The following is an 18,513-nucleotide window of genomic DNA, read 5'->3' as shown; positions in this document are numbered from 1 at the left end:
TGGCATGGAGTTTGATGGCGCGGTGTTTGCGGCATGGAGAAGCGGTTGTCGTTACACTGGTCATTCATGATTTTGCAATGTTGATATAGCTTCTAGCATAGAACCCAAAGTTATGACCTGCCCTGCCCTGTCCTTCGAAGTCGTATCTTCCTCAATGTACAATGTTGTTTTTATATTGACAAACGCGCAGACAGGCAAACGAATGCTAGTGCGTGAATAAGCTGAACCAACGCTCACATACCGCTTGTGAGTGATTGAGTCGCCACTTTCATCAGCTCTTTGCGACACATCACCGCCTCCGATTTTGTGTTGACTCACGTCCACGCCGCTCTGACATTCACTTGCTCTCGTCATCCAACTTTGATCCTGAGTTACCCACCAACTCATACACCAAGAGCCCCCCGATCATTCTAACAGAACCTTACCGGTCGCCCAGAATGTGTCACAAACTCCTCCAAGTTTATGCTTGCGGACACCACAAAACGATCTGCACAACACCGTGTCCCCATGCTATCGCTACGGGCCGCCGCATCCCCAGCAACCGCGGAAATGCACCGGATCTGTCGCGCTCAAGTTCCGTTGTGTCTGCTATGGCGCCCTCGTCAACTGGTCCACCAGCGCGGAGAACCGATGTCCAAGATCTGCCTTCACAGCGTGCTCGTGAATCACAGGCTCACCCTTCTCCGCTGAGAGCGGCGGTGCTGGGCAGTCAAGCACAACAACAGCAACAGGGCCGGAGCGGTACTCCAGCATTCCGCTTCATGGCGCCGGGTACAGGACTAGAGGCGGTGGGTGCGGAATCAGGTTATATGCAGAGCCATCCTACTTCCCCGGTGTCAATGTCTTCAACATCCCCAACTCTGAGTCAGCCTTCACCCACTTTCTTCACCACCGGCACCCTAATCGATGCACCTATCTCCGCCTATACGCCCTCATCCTCTACGTTCTTCACGCCTGCCGACCCAGAAGTTGACGATAGGTCAGTACCCTGTCACCACTGCGTCTCGTCCCTCTCTTTCCACGGTCCGATGGCTAACATCTCAACAGTAACGTAGACCCCAACTTCTGCGCTTACCACTTTCCTCGCTATCTCCCTGGACTGAGGGTACCTTGCAAGGGGTGCTACTCGCAACCGCAGTATGAGGATCAACGCGATGCGTGGATGAAGCATTATCGCGAACAACATCCAGCAGACAAAGTTGAGGATATTGAGCACTTAAGTGGAGTAGCTGCAATTATGGAAAGATTTGGCTGATAACCATTTCCCCGTTGGAAGTGAGACGAATGAAAGTCGATAATGGGTATGAATCTGTGGGAAGGCTAAAGCCATTGACTGACTCTGTACATTTTGGAGATCCTCCTAGATGGGAAGCGAACCTCTAAGAAGAGGATTTGAAAAGCATTGATGAGAGCGGGAATAAGTCAATTATCCTACCCATGCCATTCAGTGCTCGTGCCATTGATCGTTGTCGTCTATATGTGCATCAATCGTATGTCGGTCGTCATTCAATGCCGAAGCATGTCCAAATCGCCACAGCCGCTTGGCTATCTAGCTGGTGTCCATGTCATCGCCACTCTTCTTTTCCTTTTCTACTGTCTTCTTGACACCCTCCAGAAAAGCCTTGACTGCATCTCCGCCACCAAGTGGCATGCCTCCACCTCTCATATAGCCTCCGTTTTCGACATCAATGTTCAGTGCCTGGCTGACAGTCGGTAGAGCACCAGTCCTTAGCGCCTCATTCAGACTGCCTAATGCTCCCCTCAGCTGGGGTGCCCGCAGGATCCTGCTCAGAACCTCAATCTTCTCGTCCCGACCCAATGTCTGTATGGCCATCTGCGCGGTCTCGGAGTTGGGGTCGATTTGATCGATGTCTTCGACTTCGGCTTCTAGGAGGAAAGGAATTGTCGGTAGCTGGGCACACAGTGCGTCGATGGTCTCGTCGGAAGCGTTCTCAACGGTTGAGAGAGTGTGCGTAGGCCAGAGGAACTCGGTGAGGCTAGCGAACGGTTCTGATCCTCTTTGTTGTTGTGAGCTGCCGCCTGCGTTGCCGCCTTTGAGCGAGTTCATGAAGTCTTGCACAATGGCAGAGACATCACCTGATCCGGCTCTGTCGACGCGTTAGCGAGAATGTTCAAGAGGATAGGCAAAAGCAAGAACGCGAAACGAGCGCCGCGGCGTGGCCAGTGGAAGACGTAGCATGATGCTTATTTTCTATTGTTGTACATGAGCAGCCAGTGCCAATCGCCATGTTTGGATGGTCTTATGCTTCTCCCAAAACGCCGTACCGTGACAGGATATCTTTATAGTTTTGTACAGAGCCGTTGGTAATTTGCACAGCAGCTCGATTCTGTCCGGAAAGGTAGACTGCGCCACGACGCCGAATGCGATACAAATAGATGGAACCTACGCTCGACCACCATCGGCGCCCCCTTCTCGGGACTCTTCGCCTTCATCTCGGATATCACCGCCTGTGGCACCAGCACCTGCGCCTCCGGTGCTACCGTGGCGGTTTCGGCTAGATGGCTCTACGTCTTCCATGGTCTCATCCTCGTCATTGTTGGATGAGCTCGAGATACCTGCAAGTTCAGCCTGTACATCAATCTCCTCGCCCGTCAGCAGCAAGTCAATGACCTGTCCGATCTTGAGGTCGCGCTCGCTGAACCAGCTCGCGCCGCGCGGGTGCTGCGACTTTGATTGCAACCAGAAGAGATAGCGTTGTGAGCTCGAGCTGAACTTGAGGACGAAGATGCGGCCGTCAGTGGGCGACTTGATGTTCTCGGGGTCATCGATGGAGTCCTTGCCGGTGTAGGGTTGGAAGGAGCCGTCACCGGGGATCATGATGAGGTCGAGGTCCGACTGGTCGAGCGAGCGGTCGCGTGGTCGCCAGCAAAAGTGCACGAATTCTGGATATGTAAGTTGAGGAAGCGGCTGAGTAGGTTGCAAACAAACCATCTTCTCCTTGGTACAGGTAGACATAGCCTGGTGTCGGTACTGGCTTGACTGTCTGCTGGTTGCCTTCTCCGCGCTGTGGCTACTGTTAGTGTCCGATCTGGATTGTCAGTTTCCGCGACGCTTACAGTCAGCTCACACTGGCCGGCCTTGAAGGTGATGAGCGGTTGGATAGACATGGCTGCGGTGTGTGTCGGTGTTGGGGCAGTGATGTTCAGCGGCGGTACCGCGAGCATCGCCGCAAGCTGCAAGCTCCACGCGGGTTACGTAACCAACGGAACAACTCTCGGCCCGGTCGCGCGTATCGATTGGACAGCTTGGCACACACTCGAATTCACGAAAATCGATTCCATCGCCAACACCACCGACCAGCACTAACGACCACAGCGAAACGAAATGGCGGCCAAACAAGAGGACACGAAGCCCACCACCCAGAAGTTCTCCAAGGGGGAGAGGTCGATACCGCACCACTCGCAGAAGGCCAGCAAGTACTACCCTGCTGAGGACGTTGCTGTCCCCAAGAAGGTACGTTCGCGATAGACGATGGTTTGCACGGAAGAGATGGACTGCAGGGGTGCTGGGTGCATTCACTGCGACAGCATGCGGCGGGTGTTTGGGTGCAAGGACAAGAATCAAGACATCAATTGGAGCTCCGCTAACTGCGACTCAAGGCCCGCAAGTCTGTCCGCCCTGCGAAGGTCCGCCAGTCTCTCCAGCCCGGTACCGTCGTCATCCTCCTTGCTGGTCGCTTCCGCGGCAAGCGCGTCGTCGTCCTCAAGCACCTTTCCCAGGGTGTCCTCCTTGTTACCGGTCCCTTCAAAGTCAACGGTGTTCCCCTTCGCCGCGTAAACGCCCGATATGTCATCGCTACCTCTACCAGCGTCGACCTGAGCGGCGTAGACGAGAAGGTTGTGGAGAAGTGCAGCCAGGACGGCTACTTCACCAAGGACAAGGCCGCCCACAAGCCGGGTGAGGATGCTTTCTTCAAGCAGGGCGAGAAGCCTGAGGTACGTGCACACAATGGAAGTGCAATGCGACAATACTGACAAAAGCCACAGAAGAAGGAGACTTCCAAGGACCGCGTCGAGGACCAGAAGGCCGTCGACAAGGCTCTCCTGGCCACCATCAAGAAGGAGGCTCACCTCGCCGACTACCTCGGTGCCAGCTTCAGCCTCCGTAGCTCCGACAGGCCTCACCAGATGGTCTTCTAAGCGACGGATAACGATCGGGCATTCGGCGTTCAGTGCATGGGATGAAAGACGACTTCGGCATACTGCGGCTGTACTAGCGGTAAACAAGAATCGCAGCGGCACGGCAGCCAATTTTTTTCATGGAGGATTCCGACAAGGCATTTACCATAAGGCTTTATATGAAGCGAGCGAATCTGAGACGGTCCAAAAGTGAACATTTGGTCTCCGCTTGCGTGATGTCATAGTTGGGCGTTCAATTGGCGCAGTACATACTGGGTGGTAATCGAGTACTGATGCAAGGAATAGAGATACAGACGTTACATTCTTCGACCGATACTGCGCCAACTGCCCACGAACACCCGGCGACCAGACGTGAGGGTATCAGAAGCGACCGCTAACCAAGGACACTACCACCGAACCAATTGCGCCAATGCCACACGTATACAGACCTCGTTACATGACCCTAGGCTCGCCGCTTGACCTACTTACTTCTTTCCCCTTCCTTTCCTAGCCCTGCCAAACTTCCCCGCCAGTCCGTTCGCCGCTTCCCCCGCGCCATCTATAGCTTTCCCCGCCTTCTCCTCGACGTTGTGCTTCTCCATCTCCGCCTTGAGGTCCTCAACGACATCCTTACCAATTGTCGTCCCGTGGCACCAGTCCAAAACACCCATGCATCCGTAATTACCCTCTCCTTCACTCATCATATGCGCATCGGCGCGTCGTGCCATGCCTCGCAGCATGATGGTTGAGGGTAAGACATTGTACCCAGAGTACACGAAAGTCTCTTCTAGACTGAAGATAGCGATCAGGATCAAGTAAGTGAGGATATGCATCCGCAGAGCAATTGCTGGAAGGTATAGAGGTAGGAAGCGGTGCAGGAGGTGGCAGATGGGGTGGTCGTAGTTTGCGGCAAAGGAGTAGGGGATCTTGATGCTGTGGTGCCAGCTCTGATGCAAGTCCGAGAGTGCGCCGCCGGTCGGAGAGTGCAGCAGATGTGTGTGGATATAGTATTGCAAAACCTGGGACATGTCTGTTAGTACGTCTTTGTTAGGGAACGCAATCATGGTATCTTACGTTACGAGATAAAAGCCCGATAATGCCATGTTTGACCATCGTCCATGGGTTTGGTAGGTGATTCAACCCCCATCGACTGCCTTTGATGAGTAGCAGACTCCTCATCTGCAGTACGTCTGTGATCAAGAACTCAATACCCGCTTGCAACGCCACACTAAGCAGCACATTTGCACAGCTCCACGCCATTACCCTCCTCACTGCGCGTGCACCACCCTTCTGATTGTTTGGGATACCCCATTGTCCCTGAGATTTGAACTCGATTGCTAGACTTGGTAATCCGATATCGAATAGCAAGAAGATCAGGCTGGGGATGATGTAGAGAGATAGTCGAATTACTAGGGGCGCAACTAGCTCAAGTTGAAGAGGAGAATAGGATGCGGCGATTGTCGTCCATGCGACCGAGAGGAAGATGAGGTTTAGGCCTGTCGACCATGAGGATAGCATAGGAATGGCCAAGAATGAGCCCAGCGGTAGGGCGATAGGCGCAAGGATGGAGGAAAGTAATGCGCCCATGCCGAAAAGAGCCTCAAATAGGTCTGGAGTATACTCTAGTGATGGAAGAGTAGTAAAATGTGTATATGCGCATCGATCATGTGAGGTGGGGATTCTGCGCGCGGTAGATGTTTGTGGGCTTGCGCTTGATTGCGATGTGAGCGATGACGTAGCGGCGGTGCGCGAACTTGGTTCACGCTGCGTCCGCGTGGGAACGCGTCCGCGACGTAAGCGGGGCGCCCTTGTCTCTCAAGAGCCCATGTGAATGGACCCTGGACACGTCTCATCTTCCCTCCATCAAAGAGCACCGGTAAGAATTTACGCACGAAAGCGATGTATTCCTCAAAGCAAACCTGACCGTGACGCTACGCTCGTGCGATCGGATCGCCCAGATTTACCCTTTGATTATTATTGCACAGCGCTGCCTCCCGCATCAACTTTTCGCCCTCCGCCGCTGCTGCAATCGAAACATTATCCACACCTCCTCCATCGCTAGCACGTTGCGCGACATCTCCATCCACGACTCCTATCCTCTCAGTTTCACTTCTGACCCTCGACCTTCACGCTCTGCGTTCATCCTGCTCCTGCAATCCAAAGTGGCTCCTGATCTCCTCATATTTGATCCTGTACGACTCGGCTTCTTCATATCGTTTCCTCCAGAGCTGTGCCTCTTCCTGAGCTGTCCGCGCTGCTATCTCAGCATCCCGAGCGAGACCCTCCGCAATCATTAGCCGGATGTTGAGATCGAAAAGCTTGTTTCGCAGCCCGGAGCCCTCTCGCTCATCAGCATCGTTGGATCCATCGAGTACCACGATCTGGTCCCCACTAGGACTGGCTGATTGTGAATGTCCAGATCGGGCCCGCAGCTCAAGTGGGGAGGGTAGTGTCCGGGGCGTTTTGGGATCCTCAATTGGCGGCGGACTGGGTGACGGGCTGCTGAATACAGTGTACGATCGGTCTGGAAATGGGTCGTCGGCGATCTGCTCAAAGAGATAGGGAGTCCTCTGGGAACAAAGCGCTAAGCTCAAGTGTCAGTTACTCAGACTTCGTCAACGGCTGATCTTAGACATACGCTGGTGATTTGCTGAAGCTACCGGAGCACGACTAGCTTGTTGTGGATAGAGCGTACCATGTGAGTTCGGAACCGGTGCTGATCTGTCCGCGACTGTGTTTGCAATAGCCTGACATGCGTAAGGAAACCTGGATACGAATCTGTTGAAGACGTCCGATTCGTCGATTACGCCTTTACTCCAACCTTTGGCAAGGAAGTAGTAGCGTAACACGGCATTGAAACACGCAATTTCCGTCTCGGTTTGGTTTGGAGGGACGAAATTGAACGGAAATTTAAACTTCGAAGACGAGGTGTCCTTCTCGGGAGAAGCTAGTGAGCGGACCTGAGGCTCTCCCTTCCGATTCTTGCCAATATATCCGAGCTGTATACGGCTGCCTGCAAGCCACGCGAGGATGTCCGCCGGCTTTCCTGTCTTAGTGTGGGTGCTGCCTATCACGAGGCTCTTGAAGCTGTTGTCGTGGTTGTACCCGCGGACGATGTTGAACTGTACATGGAATGCTCCCGCGTCAGGTAGGTGCTTGAATTGGTCGCGGAAGTCTCGGATTGCCCATGCCTGTACGTTCTCGAGGGTGAGTCCGGTGGGTGCCATGGTGTGGTTATGTGCAATTTGAACGAGTGGGCATGTTCCTACTATAGTTCTTACAGGGCGAAACGAAGCTGTAGAAATTTGCGCCTAAATTGGGCTCATCTTCATCGTGATATGACAACTGAAGATGCCGAAAGAGGTTAGTGACCTCACCGAGGCGCGCCGATGAAAGCGATTGAGGGAGGAGCGATGAGAGGGAAGTAGTGGACGACCCCACTTCATACAACTACGCGAACAGTGAGAGATGATACTTCACTCTAGCATCAGAACTGAAGATTGTGGCAGAATTCTGATTTACTTGTTGTGGAAACATGAGCGTGTTTTGCAGCCCTATCGGTAAGTGGTCTTTAGAACCCTCGAGCTTTGGTTCTTGGGCCAGTCGATTGCCTACTGTGCGATCCAACAACGCTTTCTTCTACATTCCGTGCATCTATTCCTTGCCATTGCGATAATATCCCCTTCTTGTCGCACTTTCCACGTCGCGATGGCACCTTCCAAACATTGAGTAAGCCAGACCGCTATCCTTGCACAGAAGAAGACGTCATCTGCAGCAAGCATTACTCCGACTTTCTGTGCCACCCTCAAAACACAAAGCTGTGGCATATGGCAATCGCCAGGCTCAATGAGCCGAGTCCATAGCGATGCGGCGTTTCTCAAACTCTTCTTGCTTGACCAAAGTCTCTTGCTTTCTCATCTGTGTCTCCAGCTCTTCGACCTTCTCCTCTAGCTTCTTGATGTGAGCCACAGCTGACTCATTCGCGACCCTATGCAGAACTGTGGCGTTTTTTGACTTTATAGCAAACTCGATTATGGTATGCAACTTGCCTCCTAGGCCGCTGTTCTCTTCCTTAAGCTCTTCGTGCTCAGTTGTCAGCCTTTCAACCTTACCTTCGAGTAGAGTAAGGTCGTTGAACAGAACTGACACTGCTTCGAGAGCCGTGTTGGTGCGATCTACCTGGACTGCCTTGAAGAAGAAACATTCATTCCAAAGAGTCTGGTGCCGCTGTTCCATATCATCCCGCTCCTGGTTAATGACATCAAGCCGGTCACTCGTGGCCTCCTCTCTGTTCTCTGAAGCAGTCAAGCGTACCTCTAGGGTAGCGAATTTGTCCTCAAGACGCATTGTCTTCTTTTGTCTTACACGCAACTTCTTGATCTCGCGTTGTAGATTGGCGATGTTGGTGACATCGTTGAGGGCGCTGCGCTGCTGGTTCTCGTTCAAGGCACGGCTTGTCGTGTTGTTGTCGTTTGCGTTTGCTTCCTCGCCGGATCGCTCGTGAGCGCCGTTGAAATATTGGGACATTTCCGATGACTCATGAAGTCCAGTGATACGTTGTTCGACGGAGCCCGAAGCTTCTTCTGGGGTATTGCCTATTTATGGTCAATGATTGTGCCATCGGGAAGAAGAAAAGTTCACTTCTGACTTACGCTCTTCCAACAGCTTCTGATGCTGGCGACGACATGCGCGTGCGAAGTTCCATTTGAACATCTGACCATCGCATTGTAGAGCGTTTACCACCCCTTTCGCCGCAAGGTAGTATCTGATGGTCGCCTCAATCTCAAGCGCGATCTCGACAGGGGTGGGGCATTGACGGTCAGCCAGTGAACACGAAGCGAACGCGTCCAAGAACGTCGGGCCGTAATCTTTGAGCCATTTGAGCAAGTCGAACTTGCCGCCAATTTGCTCACCACGGATCGGACAGGCCATCAGCGAAGACTCTTGAATGAACGCAAGTACAGTGATCTCTCCAGTGCCAGGCCAGAGTCGCTCGGCGGCCGTACAAGGTGGGTCGAAGCTCGTGAATGCGATAGCTTTTAAGATCGTGGATGTCTCAGCAATCTCCAGAAAATAGGTCTCAAGATCGTCCGGGTCAGGCAGTGTCTCGAATTCGACAGGGCAGATGGTCCTCGCCCATTCACGAACCGCCGGAGCATCCTTGAGCTGACACTGAAGCGTTTCAGGAACCAGCATGATAGCACCGGGTAGCGAACGTCGGGTATTCGGTGTAAGAAGGCGATGTTGGACGGCGATGAATATCGTTCAATGTAATGTCAAGGGCGAGGAGACTGTGCGAGACTAGTAGAATGTGTGGCCGTTTGCACTGCGCGCTCGGTCACCGCTTTTCAAACATTCCGTGCGAGCGCAATGCTGCTTTAGGAAGGGGCGTGTAGAGCAACTCGTCCAAATCTCCATGCCGTATATGCATAATTCGTGATTCCCGTCTTCTTTCTACGTCTTCACTGAGCTCTATTGGGAGGGCATCTTGATAACAGCCTTCGATGTACTGCCACGCTCAGCCACTGCTAGGTCATACTAGTTGGATATTAGTGAAAACACTTGAATGCCGATAATGCCAGGCATATTGGGGTTCCATACGGGGGCTGAGGTCACGTATGCGGTAACGTCCAGTAAAGATATTGCCGCTGCTCCTACGGAGCAGCCTGAGAACCTCCCGGCTCCTGTTTCGTCTGCAAGTTCCGAGTCGTCTGAGACTACGTCGGCGTCTCCATTGGACAATTCGTCGTCATCGAGAAGGGCGCGTAGAATGCTCCGGCTGTCCTTTCGGTAGTATATTGATATGGAAGTCGGGACAGTAGCGAGCTTACGGTATGCCTAGATTCTGTTGCTGATCTCACATGTTCTTGCGTAGATCTCTGCCATTTTGACCTGAAGGGTGGACTACGAGTGAGGCGGTTCAATCAATAGAGAGATAGAAATCCCCAGGTAGCCATAGACGTGGGAAGTAGACTCGCGTGTTTTGGCTTCCGAAGGAGAGAGCGAGAGAGATAGAGAGAGCAAGAGACTGCTGTTGCCAGTAAAGGTGACATCGTAGTCTACCTAGGTGATAGTTTACAGACGCGATACTAATCAGGCTATGCTTCGCTCTGCCAGAGCCTATCCTAATTCAAGAGGAGTATTCTCTACCTGGGCGTACCTAGTGGGGAGGATGCAAGGTGCACAAATATGCATATGATCAAAGTGAGGAAAGAGATAGAACACCATAGATGCTTGAGAGATGGCGCGCAGCCCAGCAGGCCGATTAACGGCGGGCGATGCCCGCCTGGCTAACTTGTAGCATCTATGAACACGTCGCTTTGTAATGAACACGCCCTATCGGGTTGACACAATGCTGGCGCGCCCTACGAAGTACATCTTCATAGAGGCCGATGCAGTAATTCATCAGAAATGGAAGGCGACTGCGTCTGCCGCGTCGAAATGGAAGTCGCGAACTGAGACGATAATGACGTGTGCGGGGAGCGGGGGTGTCACCTCGCAGATCACTCGGAATTAACGCCGTGTCCGAGAGTATTTATCATCAACGGGTATGCCTCTCTTGAGATAGCTTGCTTATATTGAGCCGACCACCAGCCCATCTTTTGTGATTCATGACGCTGGCATCACACACTCTGCGCTCGACGAATCTACTCTCCAGATCGACAACACGACTTGCAGCCATCAATTCGCACATTGCTCCAAGAGCATCCATCATCAGAACCATGTCTTCACTCCCAAAGACTATGAAGGCCGTGTACATCGAGAAGACCGGTGGAACGGAAGTCCTGCAGTACAAGACTGATGTACCGGTTCCAGAGCCCAAGGAAGGCGAGGTCCTGGTCAAGAACGAGTTCATCGGCATCAACTACATCGACACGTGAGCACCCCTATCCACCTGCTCAGAAACCAAGATTTCATGCTAATCTGTGGCCAGCTACTTCCGCTCTGGTGTATACAAGCCACCGCAGTTCCCGTATGTTCTCGGTCGGGAAGGCGCTGGAACCGTCGCTTCCGTCGGACCCAACGCACCTTCTGATCTCAAACCGGGTGCGCGCGTAGCCTACATGGCGCAATTCGCGTACGCAGAGTATACTGCTGCACCAGCGAACTACACAATTCCGCTCCCTGATTCCATCTCCACCAAGACAGCCGCTGCCTCGCTCCTCCAGGCACTAACCGCCGTGACCTTGATCCGTGATGCTTACGAAGTTAAGGAAGGCGACTGGATTCTCGTTACCGCCGCAGCTGGCGGTGTAGGACTATGGCTCTGCCAGTTGCTGAAGGCTGTCGGCGCAAGAGTCATTGCTACAGCTAGCACAGAAGAGAAGAGGAATCTGGCAAAGCAGAACGGCGCAGAGGTGCTACTGGAATACCACGAGGACAACCGAGACGTTTTCGTGAAGAAAGTCCTAGAGACTACTGGAGGCGAGGGTGTACATGCAGTTTTCGACTCTGTGGGCAAGTCCACCTTTGACAGCTCGTTGTCTGTCGTGAGGAGGAAGGGTACGATGTGCTCGTTTGGAAACGCATCGGGACCAGTTGAGGGTTTCGCTCTTGCGTGAGTCTTTCTTGTACTATTCATGAGAGAAAGTAGCTGACACATCGTCTAGTCGCTTGTCAGCAAAGAACGTCAAGCTCATCCGCCCTACGCTATTCAACTACATCGCCACTCGCGAAGAACTGCAGACAGCGGCAAAGGAACTGTGGAACTTCATCGAGAAAGACGGACTGAATGTCAAGATTCACGACGTGTATCCATTGAGCGAGATTGTGCGTGCGACCCAGGACATCGAGAGCAGGAAGACCACTGGAAAACTGGTGTTGACACCGTAATTGGCGGGCTCGTGAGACAGTATCACGAAATGGCTGTATGGAGGGCGTGTGAGAATACTATCAGCTCGCGCTTCCAGGAATCAAACATTCTGCACATCGAATACAAAGATTGAAAGCCTTTTCCCCTGAAACTCAGTTGACGCCATCGTTATGCACCGTATTCCGCCCGACGCCAAAGTTCATGTAATGCATGCTGCAGAAATCCACTAAACTCCTCGTGAAGATGAAGAGAACCCTCAGCCCATATTACCGACCATCTCCTCAAGCTCTACGCGCTGTGACTGAGCCATTCCCGAGTCCCTGCTCATAAGTACGCTAGCGATTTCGTTGGCATGGCAAGTACATTGCTCGCAACCATCGACACAGCTCACATCAATTGGCGTATGCAGCTCAGATGAAGTCATCGCTGCAAACAAGAGAGTCAGCTGACTCCGCTAGTGAATGTTCAGTATGCTGGTGGGGATGTTGGGGAGTTGCAGGGTAGGAAGACTTACGATCTTGAACGGCGTAGCTGTCGTGGTGGACATCCTGAGCATCTTCCTAGTGGTCAAGCGATTCCTGAGCGTCGACGAAAGAGTCCTCACCGTCGTCGGTGGTCTCTTCCTTCTTGACGATATCCTTGGGCCTAGGCTTGGGGATGACCTTCATCTTGTTCTTGCCGATCTTCGCGCGCTTGGGCTTGGTATCTAGGAGCTCATCGTCCTCACCTTCGCCCTCGTTGTCTGGCTCAGGCTTGACCTCGGCTTCCTCATCGGTAGCGGCGAGCTTCTTCTTCGGCGAGGCACGCTTGCGCTTACTGACCGGGCTAGTTTGAACGTCGTCCTGATCGTCGCCGGAAGAAGTGGTAGCCTTGCGAGGCTTCCTGGCGGCCGACTTCGGAGTACCCTTGGCCTTGGTGGGTGTGTTCTTGACGGGCGAGCGAGGAGTGCCTGCATCGGGGGCGGTGTCGTTGTCCTCGAATACTTTCTTCATACGGGAGTAGCGCTTGGAAGCCGCTCCGGAAGTAGTATTGGCCTTGGCTGCGATTTCACTCCAGTTTGGGGGCTACGAGACTACTGTTAGTGGCTGTTGGTTTCTCGAACTGTGTGGCTGGACATGAATTGGTGCTCACCTGAGTTCGCTTGTGGTGCTTAACGCAAAGCCAAAGAAACTGGTACGTTGTACCTCCGGGCGCCTCGTTCCTATCCATGGACTGTCTGAGACGCGACCATCGCTTTGTCACGGCGCTTTTGTTGAGATCGAGCGCGGCGGAGACGGCATCCCAATCGATCTAGAATGAGTAAGCATATGGGACTTGTACGAAGATGCGAACCGAAGAGGGAGACGATGTGACTTACCACAGGACTGCCATCGTTGGTTAGGACCAAGTATAGATAATTGATATTCTCTGCTTCCGTAGGCATCTTGGAGGTGGTAGTCGAACAGACTCTTGATGCGGGAAAAGTGTTGGCAGATTTGGTACGAGTTGGAGCGTCGTTGTCCTAATTTCAAGCGAAACTGTTGAATGTAGGAGTGAGAGAGGTAATTAACAATTGTAGTCAGCTATAGACCCACATTCTCTTGGTGAAGGCGAGATCTCACAAGGCAACGACAACAGGCGACACGCTAACACACTTAGCGCCGTTTTCCAAGCCAACGTAGAGGTATTAGTAGTGAGGAAGAGTCTGAGAGAGTCTTGGTGAGAGTGGTAGGCGGCTATGGATGAGGTAGTAGCGGCGGGCGTTGACAAAGAAAAAACATGCTGCTGCGACGATGGACGCCAAATACCAACGGTCATGTCGAAAATGTTTGCTGTTTGCGAGGCGTGGTATTCCATTGTTGAACGCGACCCCAATGCTTAAGACACCCCTAAACCTACTGGCTGGTCTTCTTCGCCATCCTGTTCACTGATCCCGTTCCCAACCAACTCAGTGAAATCAAGTCCAACCTCCCTCAGCATCTCAGCATGTTCATGTGCCAATCTCAAGCACTCGTTCCACACATTGCCGCCTTCATCCACGCTACTTAGCTGCCTTTTTAATAGTATGTTGAATTGGTCGATGTGCTCTTTTGACCACTTGACGCACGCGGACATGAGCTGTTGTGGGAAGCACTTCTGATACATGTCGACGGTGTTCTTGATGATGGTGAAATAGATGTAGGAGATCTGGAAGATATAGTCTGGGAGATTGCCTTCGAATATGCATTGCCTGAAAGGGTCAGTATATGATTTGGACTTTGGTGGAGTGGAGACATACCGCGTGCGAGTTCTGATCAGGTTACCGCGAGCTTCCAGATAGGCTTCTCGGGCGCGGTCTTCGAAGCCTAGTTGGACTACCCAACTCACGTGTTGCCTGACAGAGGTGAACCAGTTGTTGTGCTCTACCATGTGCTTGACTAGAACATTCGCAAGCTTCGCAGCCCGCTCATTGACCTTGTAGGTGACGATTGTCTTGGCCATCTCATTGCTTCTAATGTTCTTTGCAAGTGCCTTGAGCCGATCCACTTTCAGGACTGCCTCCTGGAAATGTTGAAGCGCGATCTCAATGTCTAAATCGTCTAGTTGACTTTCTACCCACCGGATATTGCGCTGTTGTCCGTCAATGTCAACAAAAGTACTGACTTGTTCGTTGTTGATGCCGTCTGAGAGATTGTCCAACAGCTCTGTCCTGTTCATGAAAGCCGGGTCGCGTGAAAGAAGGTGGCTATAGGAGTCCTGCGTTCGGTCTTTCTCCTGTACATCCGCTTCTTGGCTCTTGCGCAGGTCATCCTTCGTCTTGCGGAACGTAGCCACGAAAGCGGATTTATCTCCACTGTCTTCCTTCTTGGTGTCGTATGTGAAAGATTCAGAGCCAGCGCGGATGATGATACGCTCTTCTGGCGTCCTAATCACTTGGGTATCTTGTAGGGGGAAGCATCGCTGGGCAGTAAACTCCATATTCGCTCTGTTGCCATCACGCTGTCCGGGAACATCGTTGCGTGCTTTTTTTTCTGACGCGATAAGGAGATGATCATTCAGTAGCAGTAGCCTTACTCTTCGCCTTGCCTTGAGGGTTGCAGAGTCCAGTTCGAACCATCTCGTTGACTTCCACACGATATATCGTCCGGGTATTGGGGGTAGATACTTTTGCGAGCCTTCAACGTCCCTGTAAAGCTGCTGTAGCTGGCCTGCGCGCAGTTGATTGAGATCTCCGATCGAACTTCGGTTAGCTCTTCGCGAGCTCGCGGTGTCATTGGCGGCACCCGTAGCTGATGCTGTCTGCTCCAAGGTAGTTGTCAGGTCAGACATCAACTGACGAAGCGTCCGCATTTCGCCCTTGAGCTTCTCTGCTTCTTTACTGATCTTGATAAACTGTGTGCGGTTTTGGTATACGTTGTGCTGGAGGTCGAGCGATGTACGATGCTTCGTCTTGCGCAGCTCGTCCTGGTAGCGGCTGATGTCTGCTTCAGAGGCGTCTGCGAGGATAGTTGATACATCTGTGCGAGTCAGCATGCAGCCAGTCAAATCACCATATGTTGGCCTTACATCGCTCTACTTCCAGGTTGGGGTCCCGCAATGCGCGTGGGTCGACTTGCAGGACCCGTCCATTGGAGCTTCCGGGCGGCCGTCCCTCTCTCGTCTGACTCTTCTCTCTGTACTGAACAGGCATTTGTGGCATCTGCGGCATAGGCTCCCCATTTCCGAAATCACTAGGAAGCGTCGTGATCTTCTGGGAGTACCTCCTCTTGACGAGATCCGCCGTCTTATCTGGTCGCTGCGGTCTTGGCTGTGATGGAGGGCCATCCTGTCTGGTCCTCGATCGGCTGGATTCGTTCGAAGGGCGCCCGGAGCTTGGGAGTGAAGCGGCGGCAACAGCAGCGACGCCTGCGGGCATGGGCGCACTAATCTGTCGCGGCGCGCTGATGGTGGGCGGCGGCGCGTTCTTCTTGCTCTTGTCCCCCCGCTTCTTGCGGAGGGAGATGCCCTTCTGTTTCTCCGACATCTTGCCTGCAAGATCCCCCGATTATCGTGGTGTAGGAGCGCAGCACTTTATACAAGGATGAAACGGAACAGGTGCCCTGCAGTCTACATCAGTATGAGAACGAAAGCTAGCCAAACCCCAACGTAATATGGGCTTCTAGGTTATTTACCTCTAAAACTTGTCCAATTCCTGCGTCGAATGGGGCGGGAGTGGAGTTGTGGTCAGTGGTAGCGAGGGCAGCTGCGCCATGAGTGCGCGTCCGTGGATGTTGACAGGTACTCGTAGAGCCCCGTCATGCGTGGAGCCGCGGTCTCGAGTGTGAGCTTGGGCCCACTTTGGTGAATCGTGCCTTCCCTGAACACTGAGAAAAAGTTAAACACCACACCACATCACCGCCATCACCTGCCGCCAATTCCAAGGGCTCCAGCTGCTCCTTCCCCGCCTGATTGCGCTTTTCACTCCCACGAATCGCACCACCACCATGTCCAACTCGTCGTTAAAACCATCGACCATTGCGGCCATTAGCGCCGGCACCATCGTCACAGGCCTTCTCGCATACGCCGCCTACTTCGACTACAAGCGACGAAATGACCCCGGCTTCCGCAAGCAGCTCAAGAAGGAGTCGAAGCGAACAGAGCGGGCGGCCAAGGAGGAGGCCGAGGCACAGGGCGCCGAGCAGAAGAAGGCGATCCGAGAGGCGGTAGAGCGGGCAAACGAGGAGGGCTTCCCCAAGGACCCCGAGGAGGTGGAGGCGTACTTTATGCAAGAGGTTGCGCAGGGAGAAGGAATGGTGCAGAAGGGTATGGTTATGTTTGACCCTCTTGGTGGGACGTGGTGCTAATTGTTTGCCAGGTGCGGACAACGTCGAGGCGGCGCTATGCTTCTACCGCGCATTGAAGGTCTACCCCAACCCGCGGGAATTGATCAACATCTACGACAAGACCGTTCCCAAGGTACGTTGCTGCTCTTCGCCATGAATTGGCGACGGCCCGCTAACACCCGATAGCCCGTCCTCGACATTCTCGCCGAGATGATCGCAGTTGACACGTCAATCCCCGTCGGCGGCAGCAAGACGCCGTCTGAGGCTGGCTCGGCAGGCGACCTCGAGTAAAACACTGCGACGATAGTACTTCGATAAATTCAGCAAGCATTCTTGGACCCCGCTCCACCTGATAACGGCCCCTGTAATATTCTTGTATATGGATCAGCATCGGCGCAGTCGGTCAATTCCACGGCCGGCGTTCTGGTTGAGCATGATTCATCTGGCTGGGGCGGCGTTGGGATAGATGCGGGCTTCCAATGCATACAATCCAAACAGCACTCGGCATCTCTCCATTGACGTCATGCAGTGGTACGCGTGGGTACGCACTGGTATACTACAGATTACGTTTCCGACGTTAAGATACATGCGGCCCATGCCCGAACGCCTTGCTGACAATGACTTTCTCAGACTTGCAAAACATCATCCCAAATAATTACAGTACGCCCTTAAGCGAATGAACCGAAGTTGATTGCCAAACGGCTATGTCTTGTTTAACATGAGCACGAGTTTTCTTGCGGTGGCTGGCTGGGGTTGATGTTCACGTCGATCACTGCATCTCGGATTAGTATGGCGTTCACCGCAACAATGTGTCCGTCGAGACGTACTCTGACTCTGCCCTTGTTGGCCTTCGCCCTCCATGCCCGGTAACGCCTGCGCAATTCTCTTGAACAGCGCCTTTACGTTGTGTCCGACCTTCGCGCTCGTCTCGATGAACATCAAGTTGTTCTTCTTGGCTTCTTCTTCACCCTGCGCCGTTGTGACCTCGCGCTTGTCGTTCAAGTCGGTCTTGTTGCCCACGAGCACAATAATGACATCGTTGCCGCGCTCGCCTCTGACATCGTCTACCCATTTTCTTGTGTTTTCAAACGTCTTCTTGTTTGTGATGTCGTATACAACCACAGCTACGCTAGAATCGCGGATGTAGGAGGGAATCAGGGAGCGGAATCGTTCCTGGCCGGCGGTATCCCAGAGCTGCAGGCGGACAGTCCGATCTTCAAGGTACATGGTCTGCGGCGAAGATTAGATGTTGAACTGGATTGTCATATCTATGGCGGCTTTGCAGCGAGCATACCTTGCTTAGAAAGTCGATGCCGATGGTGGCTTGGTAGGTGTTGTCGAACGAGTCGTACATGAAGCGGGTAATTAGAGACGTCTTTCCCACTGCGAAGGTAGATTAGCACGTGTGTCGCAAACCGCTATATCTGCGATAGTATGCATACCACTTTGTTCGCCCAGGAATACGAGCCTGCAGCCGGTTAGTATACGAAGTTGGTCTCCGCCGCGGAGGACAGCTCACTTGAACTTCTTGAGCGGGTTTGAGTAGCCCGACTGCGCCATTGTGACTGGAGGTTGTAGATTTTGAGAATATCGGAAGTCTCGAAATGTGTTATCGCAGAGGACCAGAAGCAATATCCCGGCCGTGTGTCTTGGTGGGGTGTCGTGTCTGAATAGGAGTGTCGGTCGAATCTGGAGGCCTGGCACCCTGGCGGCCAACACCGACTACCGAGTGCAGCAGGGGTCCCGGTGGGTCCAGCCCGTGCGCCGCTTTGCTGGTCG

At 53.1% G+C, this 18,513-nt stretch overlaps 10 protein-coding genes across 10 annotated transcripts; 3 read left to right on the top strand and 7 right to left on the bottom strand.

Annotated features, from left to right (window-relative positions):
* Positions 1–1,549: 1,549 nt before the first annotated feature.
* On the bottom strand, positions 1,550–3,129 carry J4E79_001335 (uncharacterized protein; the record flags this gene model as incomplete). The annotated part of the gene is made up of 4 exons (XM_049350245.1): positions 1,550–2,108; positions 2,409–2,904; positions 2,951–3,026; positions 3,079–3,129. The coding sequence occupies 4 exons, from the start codon at positions 3,127–3,129 to the stop codon at positions 1,550–1,552; spliced, it is 1,182 nt and encodes a 393-aa protein (XP_049215404.1).
* A 217-nt stretch (positions 3,130–3,346) lies between these two features.
* Positions 3,347–4,161, top strand: J4E79_001334 (uncharacterized protein; the record flags this gene model as incomplete). Its single annotated transcript, XM_049350244.1, has 3 exons — positions 3,347–3,475; positions 3,622–3,957; positions 4,009–4,161. 3 exons carry the CDS (start codon positions 3,347–3,349, stop codon positions 4,159–4,161), a joined length of 618 nt encoding a protein of 205 aa, XP_049215403.1.
* A 464-nt stretch (positions 4,162–4,625) lies between these two features.
* J4E79_001333 (uncharacterized protein) lies at positions 4,626–5,253 on the bottom strand (the record flags this gene model as incomplete). Its single annotated transcript, XM_049350243.1, has 2 exons — positions 4,626–5,159; positions 5,215–5,253. 2 exons carry the CDS (start codon positions 5,251–5,253, stop codon positions 4,626–4,628), a joined length of 573 nt encoding a protein of 190 aa, XP_049215402.1.
* A 1,013-nt stretch (positions 5,254–6,266) lies between these two features.
* On the bottom strand, positions 6,267–7,367 carry J4E79_001332 (uncharacterized protein; the record flags this gene model as incomplete). Its single annotated transcript, XM_049350242.1, has 2 exons — positions 6,267–6,724; positions 6,836–7,367. The coding sequence occupies 2 exons, from the start codon at positions 7,365–7,367 to the stop codon at positions 6,267–6,269; spliced, it is 990 nt and encodes a 329-aa protein (XP_049215401.1).
* Positions 7,368–7,983: 616 nt separating this feature from the next.
* On the bottom strand, positions 7,984–9,336 carry J4E79_001331 (uncharacterized protein; the record flags this gene model as incomplete). Its single annotated transcript, XM_049350241.1, has 2 exons — positions 7,984–8,735; positions 8,793–9,336. 2 exons carry the CDS (start codon positions 9,334–9,336, stop codon positions 7,984–7,986), a joined length of 1,296 nt encoding a protein of 431 aa, XP_049215400.1.
* A 1,526-nt stretch (positions 9,337–10,862) lies between these two features.
* Positions 10,863–11,973, top strand: J4E79_001330 (uncharacterized protein; the record flags this gene model as incomplete). The annotated part of the gene is made up of 3 exons (XM_049350240.1): positions 10,863–11,017; positions 11,075–11,698; positions 11,751–11,973. The coding sequence occupies 3 exons, from the start codon at positions 10,863–10,865 to the stop codon at positions 11,971–11,973; spliced, it is 1,002 nt and encodes a 333-aa protein (XP_049215399.1).
* Positions 11,974–12,513: 540 nt separating this feature from the next.
* J4E79_001329 (uncharacterized protein) lies at positions 12,514–13,376 on the bottom strand (the record flags this gene model as incomplete). The annotated part of the gene is made up of 3 exons (XM_049350239.1): positions 12,514–13,017; positions 13,085–13,243; positions 13,311–13,376. 3 exons carry the CDS (start codon positions 13,374–13,376, stop codon positions 12,514–12,516), a joined length of 729 nt encoding a protein of 242 aa, XP_049215398.1.
* Positions 13,377–13,810: 434 nt separating this feature from the next.
* J4E79_001328 (uncharacterized protein) lies at positions 13,811–15,935 on the bottom strand (the record flags this gene model as incomplete). Its single annotated transcript, XM_049350238.1, has 3 exons — positions 13,811–14,162; positions 14,211–15,429; positions 15,479–15,935. 3 exons carry the CDS (start codon positions 15,933–15,935, stop codon positions 13,811–13,813), a joined length of 2,028 nt encoding a protein of 675 aa, XP_049215397.1.
* Positions 15,936–16,395: 460 nt separating this feature from the next.
* On the top strand, positions 16,396–17,025 carry J4E79_001327 (uncharacterized protein; the record flags this gene model as incomplete). The annotated part of the gene is made up of 3 exons (XM_049350237.1): positions 16,396–16,714; positions 16,767–16,867; positions 16,921–17,025. The coding sequence occupies 3 exons, from the start codon at positions 16,396–16,398 to the stop codon at positions 17,023–17,025; spliced, it is 525 nt and encodes a 174-aa protein (XP_049215396.1).
* A 411-nt stretch (positions 17,026–17,436) lies between these two features.
* Positions 17,437–18,294, bottom strand: RAB6 (Ras- protein Rab6; the record flags this gene model as incomplete). Its single annotated transcript, XM_049350236.1, has 5 exons — positions 17,437–17,477; positions 17,562–17,964; positions 18,029–18,117; positions 18,177–18,202; positions 18,254–18,294. 5 exons carry the CDS (start codon positions 18,292–18,294, stop codon positions 17,437–17,439), a joined length of 600 nt encoding a protein of 199 aa, XP_049215395.1.
* Positions 18,295–18,513: the final 219 nt, after the last annotated feature.

The sequence above is a fragment of the Alternaria viburni genome (assembly GCF_023758015.1).
Source record: "Alternaria viburni strain BMP 2772 chromosome Unknown scaffold_2, whole genome shotgun sequence".
NCBI lineage: Eukaryota > Fungi > Ascomycota > Dothideomycetes > Pleosporales > Pleosporaceae > Alternaria > Alternaria viburni.
Note: the sequence above shows the minus strand (reverse complement) of the source record. Positions and strands in the feature narration are given on the sequence as shown.